At 48.1% G+C, this 12974-nt stretch overlaps 1 protein-coding gene across 7 annotated transcripts in view; it reads left to right on the top strand.

Moving 5' to 3' along the window:
* Positions 1–12974, top strand: part of SLCO2B1 (solute carrier organic anion transporter family member 2B1) — a 203641-nt gene that overhangs the window by 171776 nt on the left and 18891 nt on the right. For all 7 annotated transcript variants that reach the window (XM_040339922.1, XM_040339924.1, XM_040339923.1 and 4 more), the window contains exons 9-10: positions 3998–4162; positions 8446–8644. In XM_040339922.1, coding sequence (XP_040195856.1) covers positions 3998–4162; positions 8446–8644 — 364 coding nt within the window. The remainder of the gene's footprint in view (positions 1–3997; positions 4163–8445; positions 8645–12974) is intronic.

The following is a 12974-nucleotide window of genomic DNA, read 5'->3' as shown; positions in this document are numbered from 1 at the left end:
AGAGATGCGCTTTAACATATCTAAGATACGACGGCTTGCGCCGTCCTATCTTAGGTTGCAATATTTCTGCTGGCCGCTAGGTGGCGCTTCCATTGCGGTCGGCGTAGAATATGCAAATCACTAGATACGCCTATTCACGAATGTACGCCCGGCCGCCGCAGTACATTTACCCCGTTTACGTAAGAGATAGGCCGCCTAAAGTTAAAGCTTGGCCCTAGGTGGTGTAGCCAATGTAAAAGTATGGCCGCCGTTCCCGCATCGAAATTCTAAATTTTTACGTCGTTTGCGTAAGTCGTCCGTGAATAGGGGTTACGTCGTTTACGTCCACGTCGAAATCAATAGGCCCGTGCGGCGTACTTAGCCGCAATGCACACTGGGAAATGTAGGCGCCCGGCGCATGCGCAGTTGAAGAAAAACGTCAGGTCAAGCTCCATTAGCATAAAACACACCCCCTTAGACAAATTTGAATTAGGCGCCCTTACGCCCGCCCGCTTTAGGCTACGCCGCCGTAACTTAGCAGGCAAGTACATTGTGAATCATGTACTTGCCTCGCTAACTTACGGCGGCGTAGCTTAAATGCCTTAAGCTACGCCGCCTTAAAGTTGCGGCCATGTATGTGAATCTAGGCAGAAGACTTTGTTCAATCATATTAGTCAGTAAACTCTTTTCGTTGTGCCTATGTCCCATGGTATCTAGTGGCTGAAGAGAAGAAACACAGCCCACTTTCACAGGTACTACTGAGGCCTCGTACACACGACAGAGATTCTCGGCAGAATTCGCCGAGAAACTCGGTCAAAACCCGGATTCTGCCGAGAATCTCTGTCGTCTGTACAGTTTTGGCTCGATGGAGCCGCCGAGGAGCTCGACGAGAAAATAGAGAACATGTTCTCTATTTTCTCGTTGGCCGCGTTGTTCTATAGGAGAAGGCGGCCCGCCGAGCTCCTCGGCGGCTTCATCCCAAAACGAGACGAGGAACTCGACGTGCCAAGCACGTCGAGTTCCTCTGTCGTGTGTACGGGGCCTTAGAATACTCAACAGCAAAGACCTTTGGTACTTGCAGTTTCCCATTCATAGAACTCTGTGAATGAATGACACGGTCGGGTGGGTGGAGCCCCACAAGGCTGCGTTTTAAAAAAAACTTGTGACAGCAGGTGCGGTGAGAAGATCCCTGGCTTGCTGTCACAGTAGTAAAATGTTACATGTCAAACCCTGAATACTGGTGTAACATGTTATAAAAGGTGAGCTTATCCTTTAAATATGTCTTTTACCAGCCCCTTCCTTCTCTGAATGAACAGAGTCAGTGATCAGTACTGATCACTGACTCTGTCCATTCATAACTAAACAGAAAAGAATGTATGTGATGGGGGCGTGTTTTATGTTAATACGTCGTGACCCAACGTAAATGACGTTTTTTTGAACGGCGCATGCGCCGTCCGTGGGGGTATCCCAGTGCGCATGCTCGAAATTAAACCGGAACAAGCCAATGCTTACGATGGTGACGTCATTCTACGCAAAGCCCTATTCGCGAACAACTTACGCAAACGACGTAACATTTTCAAAATTTGACGCGGGAACGACGGCCATACTTAACATTGGATACGCCTCATATAGCAGGGGTAACTATACGCCGGAAAAAGTCGAACGCAAACGACGTAAAAAAATGCGCCGGCCGGACATACGTTCGTGGATCGCCGTATCTAGCTAATTTGCATACTCGACGCGGAATTAGACGGAAACGCCACCTAGCGGCCAGCGTAAATATGCACCTACGATCCGACGGCGTGCTAAGACGTACGCCTGTCGGATCGAGCCCAGATTCCGTCGTATCTTGTTTTGTGGATACAAAACAGAGATACGACGGGGGAACTTTGAAATTACGCGGCGTATCCATAGATACGCCGGCGTAATTCGTTTGAGGATCTGGCCCCAGATCTCTCCTCTTCCCTTAAAAACCAAGGTCAGTTTGATCAGACGCTTTCACAGGCCTGTTTACATTAGATCGAAACCAAAAGTGACAAAGTACTCATCGCTTCTGATTTCTTAGACCTTACAGAGGATCAGAAAAGTTCCAGTGCTCGGTAATGTCTATGGTCAGTCTCGGGCCCCCTGGTGGGACAGAAGAGCCTAGGAAGGCGGCGGGTGGGGCATGTCGTGGGGTGGGGGGGTGTCCCCCTTCTACCGAAAGTAAAAGTAATCCTGCATCTTTTTAGCCGCTCAGACTGCTTTTACATTTTTTTCAGCATTGCCAGCTAACAAAAACATAACTGGGGTCATGGCTGCAGCCGTCCTTTTGGAAAAAAAGGGGTTACAAATGATTAAATGACAATAATAGGTTATATGCTAATGTTAGGTTCTTTATATAACAGATTCACATGCTAGATCCTGATGTGCAATGTTAAGATATATTTAGTCTCCACGCTCTGCAGCAGAGCATTTCAGGCCTAGTACACACGAGAGGATTTCTCCGCGGATATGGTCCACCGGACCGTTTCCGCGGATAAATCTTCTCGAGGATTTGCGAGGATTTGGATCCGATGGAGTGTACTCACCATCGGATCGAAATCCGCGCCGAAATCCCCTCGCGATGACGTGTCGCGACGTCGCCGCGATGATGATGCGGCGACGTGGGCGACGCTGTCATAAAAGGAATTCCACGCATGCGTCGAATCATTATGCGGGGGATCCATTCGGACGGATTGATCCGGTGAGTCTGTACAGACCAGCGGATCAATCCGTTGGGATGGATTCAAGCAGATAGATTTGAAAGCATGTCTTCAAATTTTTATCCGCTTGAAATCCATCCCAGGGGATAAAAATCCGCGGAAACAGATCCGCTGGATTGTACACACCATAGGATCTATCCGCTGGAGCCGGTCCGCGGATCAATTCCAGCGGATGGATCCTCTCGTGTGTACGGGGAGTCAGAGTTTGGGACGTGGTCAAATTGATAAGGTGTTCCAGAATAACAGAAATCAATTGCCCAGATTCTCGTAGAATGGCGTAACTTAGGGCGGGCGTAACGTATCTCATTTACGTTACGCCGCCGCAAGTTTTTCAGGCAAGTGCTTTATTCACAAAGAACTGAACTGTAAAGTTGAGGTGGCGTAGCGCAAATCACCCGGCGTGTAGGGGGCGTGTAGCATTTAAATTAAGCGCGTTCCCGCGCAGAACGTACTGCGCATGCGCCGTCCGTAAAATATCCCAGGGTGCATTGCTCCAAATGACGTCGCAAGGACGTCATTGGTTTTGACTTGAACGTAAATGGCGTCCAGCCCCATTCACGGACGACTTACGCAAGCAACGTAAATTTATAAATTTCGACGCGGGAACGACGGCCATACTTAACATTGGTTGCGCCTCATATAGCAAGGGCAACTTTACGCCGGGACAAGCCTAATGTAAACGTCGTAACTTTACTGCGCCGGCCGCGCGTACGTTCAGGAATTCGCTTATCTAGCTAATTTACATACTCGACGGGGAAAACGACGGAGGCGACACCTAGCGGACAAAACAAAATTGCATTTAAGATCCGACGGCGTAAGAGCCTTACGCCTGTCGGATCTAATGGATATCTATGTGTAACTGATTCTAAGAATCAGTCGCATAGATACGACGGCCCAGATTAGGACTTACGACGGCGTACATGGCGTTGCGCCGTCGTAAGCCCTTTGTGAATCTGGGCCAATGTCTCTTGTAATTACTTGTGCAAATTCTTAAGTGAATGTGCTAAAAACATTTATATTTGAGAAGTTGTATGCGGAAGCTTGTTGTAGGATTAGAGCTTAAAATCCTGGATTTCGGTGAAGACTTGAGGTCTTGGTACTATGTCCGACCTCCACGTGTCTTCTTTCTGATCGCTTTCTGATCTTTACTTTCACTTTGTATGTAATTAATTTCTTCTAAATAAACCTTCAAAGCCGCTCACCATGTGCAGAGGTTTTTGATTTCCTTATCACACATGTAACTCAGCTCTCCTATTTTCCATCTTTTTTTGCAGTCTTCCCCAAAGTTTTGCTCAGGACCTTGAAGAACCCGATTTACTTATTGGTGGTCATGGCTCAAGCAAACCTCTCGGCCATGGTGTGCGGACTGGCGACCTTCATGGCCAAGTTCCTAGAGAGACAGTTCACCATCACGGCATCCTTAGCCAACCTATTGATTGGTGAGTTCCAGAGCTGTGGAGGTTGGGAGAATGGAGGAAGGGAAAGAGATAGAGAAAGAGAGAGAGAGGGATAAAGAGAGAAAATATTACCTTTGGAATTCTGCAAGCGCCTCCTCCAAGTCCAGGAGAGGGCTGGCAGCCTTAGGCCGGGGGGGCAAGTCCAGTCAAGTGTCCCATAGAGCGTGGAAAAATGATGGATCGAGGCCCCCCTTACATCAGAGTCCTCGTGTCTGTGCAGAGAGAGAAGGGGATGTCAGTGCTGGGGTGCGCTGAGGCTGAGCTATGTGTGAGACGAGACATAGCTCAGCTCTGCAGCCATCTACCTCGGAGCTGACACAGGCACGGCTGCACAGTGGGAGGTGAGCAGCGGCTGTGACCTGTGTTAACAGAGCTCCAGCAGGCATTCCTGCTCTGCAAAAACAACATTTGGTAGTGGCGGCCGGTGACTGTGCATAGTGTCACCAGCCCGGGGGGAGATTTCCACCCTGCCCCCCCTGCTAGCCCTCCCCTGTCCAAGTCAATTGGTGATCCTCCAACAGTGCTTGCCAAGCTGAGCTGGGCAAATTTCCCTTACTGCTTGCAATAAAGAAGAGGGCATTATCATACTGGGACCATCTATCAAGCAACAGGGCCAACCCATACCACGGTAAAGCCTAACTGATCAACCACGGCCAATTCAAGCCACATTTATCAACTCTTCAGCACGTTGTCCATCTAAAAAGTCTCATCAATGCGGCCTGAAAAAATTAAAATAAATGCATAGGGCCAGATTCTCAGTCAGCGGCGTAATTTTGTGCGGGCGTAACGTATCCGCTTTACGTCACGCCTCCGCAACTTAGACGGGCAAGTGCTGTATTCTCAAAGCACTTGCTCCGTAAGTTGCGGCGGCGTAGCGTAAATCGGCCGGCGTAAGCCCGCCTAATTCAAATTTGGATCAGGGGGGCGTGTTTTATGTAAAACTACTGTGACTCGACGTGATTGACGTTTTTGCGTAACGGCGCATGCGCCGTCCGTGGAATTTCCCAGTGTGCATTGCTCCAAAGTACGCCGCAAGGACGTCATTGGTTTTCGACGCGAACGTAAATGACGTCCAGCCCCATTCACGGACGACTTACGCAAACGACGTAACTTTTTCAAATTTTGACGCGGGAACGACGGCCATACTTAACATTGCTACGCCGCACTTATGCCTCATATAGCAGGGGCAACTAAACGCCGGGAAAAGCCTAACGTAAACGTCGTAACTTTACTGCGTCGGCCGCGCGTACGTTCGGGAATTCGCGTATCTAGCTAATTTGCATACTCGACACGGAATGCGACGGAAGCGCCACCTAGCGGTCAACAAAAAAATGTAGTTAAGATCCGACGGCGTAAGAGACTTACGCCTGTCGGATCTAATGGATATCTATGCGTAACTGATTCTAAGAATCAGGCGCATAGATACGACGGGTCGGATTAGGACTTACGACGGCGTACATGGCGCTGCGCCGTCGTAAGTCCTTTCAGAATCTGGCCCTTAGTGAATGATTCCAAAGAATATTATGTGCGAGAATGGAGGCGTAAAATAATAACAGTTACTGCAAAAAGCCTACAAACTGGCCCCATTCATGGAGATGACCCAAAAGACAGACAGAAAGACCCACATTTTGGAAGTCAAATCAGGGTGGCATAGGCGGACCTATAAACCCAAAGAGAGTAGACTGTGCCAGTGGTATGACCAAGGGGCCCTGGAGGATGAGGTCTTCTACTTCCTGCTATGGTGTCCTAAGTACTCAGCAGTGAGGGGCACTCTTGGTCAGAGACTCATTCCGGACATTACTTCTATAGAAGAGAAAAAGAAACTTCACATTCTATTGGGAGATAAGGAGCCCAGGGGTAAAAAAGATGCACAATATATGACAACGTGTCACAGATTGAATGGCCATAATGAGAAACCAAGGACTTCTGAATCCCCTACCTGGGCACAACCTCTATCCTTTCTATTATACCATACCCCTGATAATCTCCCTAGACTAACCTGCTATTCCCTTATATTATCATTTACCTTTCATAATGTCCTAAATATTCCCCAATCTTACTCCTCGATTGCTGTGGCAACTAAAAAGCATTTGGGGCCACATTCAGGTACAAATACGTTACGCTGCGGCGGCGTAACGTATCCCATTTACGTTACACCGCCGCAGGTTTACAGCGTAAGTGCCTGACTCACAAAGCTCTTACCTGTAAACTTGCGGCGGTGTAACGTAAATCCGCTCGGCGCAAGCCCGCCTAATTCAAATGGGGCGGGCACCATTTAAATTAGGCGCGTTCCCGAGTCGAACGTACTGCGCATACTCCGTCCGTCAAATTACCCGACGTGCATTGGGCTAAATGACGTCGCAAGGACGTCATTGGTTTCGACGTTAACGTAAATGGCGTCCAGCGCCATTCACGGACGACTTACGCAAACGACGTGAATTTTCAAATTTCGACGCGGGAACGACGGCCATACTTAACATTGGCTAGACCACCTAGAGGGCAGCCTTAACTTTACGACGCGTATCGCTACGGAAACGACGTAAATTTAGATCGACGGGCAAAGCGGACGTTCGTGAATCGCCGTAACTAGTCATTTGCATATTCTACGCCGACCGCAATGGAATCACCACCTAGCGGCCGGCCTAGAATTGCAGCCTAAGATCCGACGGTGTAACACAGTTACACCTGACGGATCTTAGGGCTATCTATGCGTAACTGATTCTATGAATTAGTCGCATTGATATGACAATCGTATCTCAGAGATACGACGGCGTATCAGGAGATACGCCGTCGTATCTGTTTTGTGAATTTGGCCCTTGGTCCTGCCAATAAAATGAATTTGAATTGAACTGGGAGAGAGAGGTTCCATAGATACTATATGGCATCTCCCTTTGCTCTTTAGAAGTAATATTCTGCTGCCAAAGAATTGGGTATTGATTCCCCACCATTGGGGAGATGCTCATTAGAGGAATGGGCAACATAAGCACATAAGGGCACAGATTAGGTGCCATAGACCAGTAGTCTCTCCAATCTGCAGCCATTTGCTTGCTTTTATCTGGCCCTTAAGGTACTATTTCATCCACTAGCACCAGAAATGGGGTATAATTCCTCCCACTTATACCAACAATGGGATAATGACACCAATGATGGGGCATAATTCCTCCCAACAACATCAATGATGGGACCAATGACAGCAATGATGGGACATTACTTCCTCCCACTGACACCAAAAAAGGGGCATTGTATACTCCCACTGATGCCAGAACATTGGGCCAGATCCACAAACGAGATACGACGGCGTATCTACTGATACGCCGTCGTATTTCTGTTTCTAACTATGCGACTGATTCATAGAATCAGTTACGCATAGCTCGCCCTAAGATCCGACAGGTGTAATTGAATTACACTGTCGGATCTTAAGGATGCAATTCTAGGCCGGCCGCTAGGTGGCGAGGCCATTGCGGCCGGCGTAGAATATGCAAATGAAGACTTACGGCGATCCCCGAACGTTCCGAACGGCCCGTCGATCTAAATCTACGTAGTTTCCGTCGGGTTACGCCGCGTAAAACTAGGGCTGAGCCCTAGTTCTCTTAAGCCATGTTAAGTATGGCCGTCGTTCCCGCGTCGAAATTTAAACATCAACGTCATTTGCGTAAGACGTCCTTGAATGGCGCTGGACGTCATTTACGTTAAAGTCTAAGCAAATGACGTCGGTGCGACGTCAGTTAGCGCAATGCACGTCGGGTAATTTACCCGACGGAGCATGCGCAGTACGTCCGGCGCGGGAGCGCGTCTAATTTAAATGGGACTCGCCCCATTCGATTGGGCCCGCCTTGCGCCGGACGGATTTAAGTTACACCGCTGCAAATTTCCAGGTAAGTGCTTTGTGGATCGGGCACTAACTTGGAAAAATTGCGGCGGTGTAACTTAAATCGGGAAAGTTAAGATGCGCCCGGTCTACGTGGATCTGGCCCATTATTTACTACCACTGGCCACAATCTTGCCCCCCTAAAATCTGAAGAATAGTAAACTAGCGCGTGTTTTAAGAAAGTTTGGAGACCCCTGCCATAGACGAAGGGCCATAGCCAAAGCTTCCTTTCTGGTTGTGTTTTCATTATTTTCGGCCAACTGAAACATCATGTCCTGAAACATTTCCTACAATCTGAGAATTTCCCAATCCTGCCTATGAAACATACAGAGGTAAATTGTACCCAGCCCCCACACATCATGCAGGGTGTTAGTGCTTCTCCTCTTACTCTCCACAGGTTCAGTGAACATCCCTGGAGCCATGGCCGGTATAGTTGTGGGTGGAGTGATCATGAAGAGGTTCCAGTTATCGCCTAGGCAGTGTGGAGCCATGTGCGTTATCGGCATGTTGTGCTGCATCCTCTTCGCTTTCCCACTGCTCTTCCTCGGATGTTCCACCCAGCAGTTCGCCAGTACGAACGCCGACCCGAACATCAGGTAACCAGTCAGGCAGAAGCCTTTCCCTTCACCATTTCCATCTAATTTGTCAGAAGGTTAAAGTGTAACAATTGCCAAAACTGTTTTGGTTTTAGAAAGCGCAGGGAAAGGTTAATAATACCCCTGTTGTTGTTTTTTTTATTATTCCACTTTGTAAGATTGTGGCCATGAGTTAATTTTTAACCATTTAGATTGCCGTGACTTGTAGGATACGTCCTTGGCATCCTCAAGGATAATATACCCAAAGGCAGGCAGTAAGGGCCAGATTCACAACTGAGATACGACGGCGTTTCTCCTGATACACCGTCGTATCCCTGTTTCTATCTATGCGACTGATTCATAGAATCAGTTACGCATAGATATCCCTAAGATCCGACAGGTGTAATTGTTTTACACTGTCGGATCTTAGGATGCAGTACCGCGGCCGCCGCTGGGGGGAGTTTGCGTCGTAAACCAGCGTCGGGTATGCAAATTAGGAGTTACGGCGGATCCACAACGGTTTTTCGCGTTCGCTACGTCGTCCGTAGTCAAGTTTCCCGTCGCAAAGTTACACTTTTTTTTTGGTGCCTTAACTTTAGTCAGCAAGTGTATTGCTGTCTAAAGTATGGCCGTCGTTCCCGCGTCGAAATTTAAAAATCAACGTCGTTTGCGTAAGCCGTCCGGGAATACGGAAGTACGCTACGCGCGTCGCCGTTCAAAAAAATGACGTCACGGCACGCAAAGCACGGCGAAAGTTCGGAAACAGAGCATGCGCGGTAGGTCCGGCACGGGAGCGCGCCTAATTTAAATGGCACACGCCCATTTAAATTGGCCCACCTTACGCCGGAGGCCGCGGGCGTAGTTTTCATCGCAAGTGCTTGGTGAATCAGGCACTTGCGATGAAATAGGATAAGTTACGCCGCCGCGATTCTACGTGAATCTGGCCCTAAATGTATACAAAAAGCTACAAAAGATGGCAGACAAGACAAACATTCACAGAAAATAAAAGGAACACAATTTACAGGAAGTGGACTATCCCACCTGCCCCTAGGGGGTGGGGCATGGGGCTAAAACTACAATCAGCAATTGGACCCCGTAGATGTGAACAATCATTGGATCTTAGACCTCCACTATACAGTAAAACCTTGGTTTGAGAGTAACTTGGTTTGAGAGCGTTTTACAAGACAAGCAACATTAATTTTGACTTGATATACAAGTGATGTCTTGATATACAGGTAGTGCCATGTCACAACCGAGTGTAAAAGAAAAGCGAGGCGCCTCTAAGTGTAGCAATATGGTTACATTTAATGAAGGTACAACATTTAGCAACATTTTGCTACACTTAGGCCTCGTACACACGACCGGATCTGTCCGATGAAAACGGTCCGCGGACCGTTTTCATCGGACATGTCCACTGGGATCATTTGGTCTGATGGCTGTACACACCATCAGACCAAATTTCCCGCGGACACGATACGCTGTGACGTGGCCGCGCCGATGACGCGGCCGACGTGCGCGACCCTGGAAGGTCAATGCTTCCACGCATGCGTCGAATCACTTCGACGCATGCAAGGGCTTTCGGCCGAGCGGACATGTCCCGTAAGTCGTACAGACGACCGAACATGTCCAACGTACAGGCTTCCAGCGGACATGTTTTTTAGCATGCTAAGAAACTTTTGTCCGCTGGAAACCTGTCCGATCCACCGGAAAATTGTCCGGTCGGCCCTTCACACGACCGAACATGTCCGCGGAAACTGGTCCGCCAGACCAGTTTCAGTGGACTTGTTCGGTCGTGTGTACGAGGCCTTAGAGGCGCCTCTCTTCTCTTTTATACTCGGGAGCTCCTGCTGGATTTTGCTTCTAATACCCTTGCGGAGGCTTCCATTTGTGGATGGACATTTTATTATGGTTACACAACCAAATCACATTGCTATAATCTTATTATATGGATTATAAACTGAAGGACCTATGAATAAATGGTTGTGGAATGAATAATTTGAATTTCCATTATTTCTTATGGGGAAATTCGCTTTAATATACAAGTGCTTTGGATTACAAGCATGTTTCTGTAATGAATTACGCTCGCAACCAGGGATGGACTGGTCATCGGGACTACTGGGAGCTTCTCGGTGGGCCGATTGTTCAGTGGGCTGGCTTCAGTGACAGCGGACTGCCGCCCCCCTCCGCTCCTCTCTTTCTCCCTCCCCAAAGAGCTGACCTCCTCTCCCTCCCTACAACGCTCACCTGGGAGGGAAACAGAGAAGCATGTGGGGGAACAGAGAAGCAGGGAGAGGTCCAGAGGAGCAGGCGGGGCGACAGAGGAGCATGGAGGGGAACAGAAGGAGCATGGGGGAGGGGACAGACAGCTGACTCAACAGCTATGGCCTGGGAGTTTCTCACTTTTGCCTAATCTTGTCCCATTAAGGGGGGGGCACCGAACTTATTCTTTGCCCCGGGTGAAATAATGTCTAGCTTCCACACTGGTACTGCCTATAAGAGTACCAGTACCAGCCGTTCTGCTCTAATAAAGTAGAACGGCTAATGGCTAGTGAAGGGGGCTTGGGTGGCCATCTGGGTTGGCTGGCTGAGGGGGGGGCTGGTTTGTCCGGCCGCCATGGGAGAGACCTGTCAAAGTGGGCCAGTCTGGATGAAGTCCAGGGCCACATTTTTGTCCCAGTCCAGCCCTGGTCGCAATCCAAGGTTTTACTGTATATTGTCTGAGATAAAAGTTTGAGTTTGTTAACGGCCACCCCCCCCCCCCCCCAAAACAAATGGTGCACCAGCTGCCACTGCCGGTAGGCCTGCTTGCCTTATAGAAAATGGGACTGCTATAGGTGAAGAACTCAGGAGCCAGCCACAGTACATGACTACCTGCGCTAGGTGTAGGCGTGACATTATCACAAGCTTTTAAAAATATATTTTTTTCTGTGAAGACAGGAATTTTCTCTGGGCATGACACAGTCTGAGAACGCACCTCGAGCAGTAACACAGGAGCCAGAGCCCAAAGTTAACCCACCTGACAGTTTTCTGGTGACCCCCAAATGTTTTCCAACTTTAAAAACTGTTGTATGCTATACTTTAATTGCGTTGCTAGCTGTGATTGGTCACAGTGATCACGTGATACAGACTGGGCCAATCACAGCCCATCTGCATCATGTGGTTAGCTGTGGCCAATCACAGTTAATCACAACAATACACACTGAATCAATTTCATTCAGTAAAAATGCTTGCTAAGGCTTCATTTCCACTGGCATTTTTACAGCCACTGTTGTTAGGCTTTTTTACAGCTTAAAAACGCCTATGCCATTTGCAGCTCAAAAACGTCTATGTGGGCATGATGCCATAGAATAACATGGACAGGCGTTTTTAAGCTGTAAAAAACGCTCAGAAAAGTGGCTGTAAAAACGCCAGTGGAAATGAAGCCTTATAGTAGTGCAATTCACTGATATAAGCAATCATAATGTGTAAAAAAAAAAAAAAAAAAATCCTGATCTCTTCCCCAGAGTACACAATGTACAATCACTGTCCAGAGTGTGTTAAAATAACAAATATCATAAAAAATAAATAATAAAAATGTAAAAAAAATATTATCAGTATCTCTGATCACCACCACACCAGTTATATGATGATGCTGTACTGCACTTGTTATAGTACCTAAAAAAAAAAAGTGATTTATTTATTAATTTTTCTAAAAATTGTGACAGAAAATTACTATTTAAAAAAACTTGGCATGGCTCTTTCTAAATATCTTGGGACTGCCTACTTTAAAAAAAAGGGGTCATTTGAAGGATATTTGTGCTCTCCTGTTTATGGGCCTCAAGAAATGAAGCAGTAAATCACGATTCATAAATTCTCATATACAGTATATATATATATATATGTGTGTGTGGTGCGCTGCTTTAAATTTAGTGGGGGTCTGAGCTGTTATTTGGCTCAGACCAGAGTATTTAAGGGCAATTTAGCCTCTGTTCTAGCCATGGCTGTGCTGAGAGTATCCACCATTGTTCGCCTGGGGGTGTCGTTAACACCCCAGGCCAAGGGTGGCAGCGGCAAGGTCAAGGAGTTTTGAGTGTCCTCCTCAGTAACAAATCAGTGGGAGTGGTCGCCCCGCTGTGCATGCTGGGGAGGGGTACTTAAGGGATAGACGCCATTGGTGCGGGGTCTGTTGTCCGCCCATGCCTCGTGGCCCGCCTGACCTGAGGTGCGCGTCCTGAATCCTGGTTCCGAGACCACGTTGGCCCGGGACTGCGGCTTCTTTGTGGGCCCAGTTGTCTGGCTGGGGCCTGTGCTGAAAGGGTGATCCTGCGCTTTACGTTCTGCGAAAGGAAGCCACTTGATGAAGGAAGCAAGC

The sequence above is a fragment of the Rana temporaria genome, chromosome 2, assembly GCF_905171775.1.
Source record: "Rana temporaria chromosome 2, aRanTem1.1, whole genome shotgun sequence".
NCBI lineage: Eukaryota > Metazoa > Chordata > Amphibia > Anura > Ranidae > Rana > Rana temporaria.
This window is presented reverse-complemented; position numbering and strand designations above follow the sequence as displayed.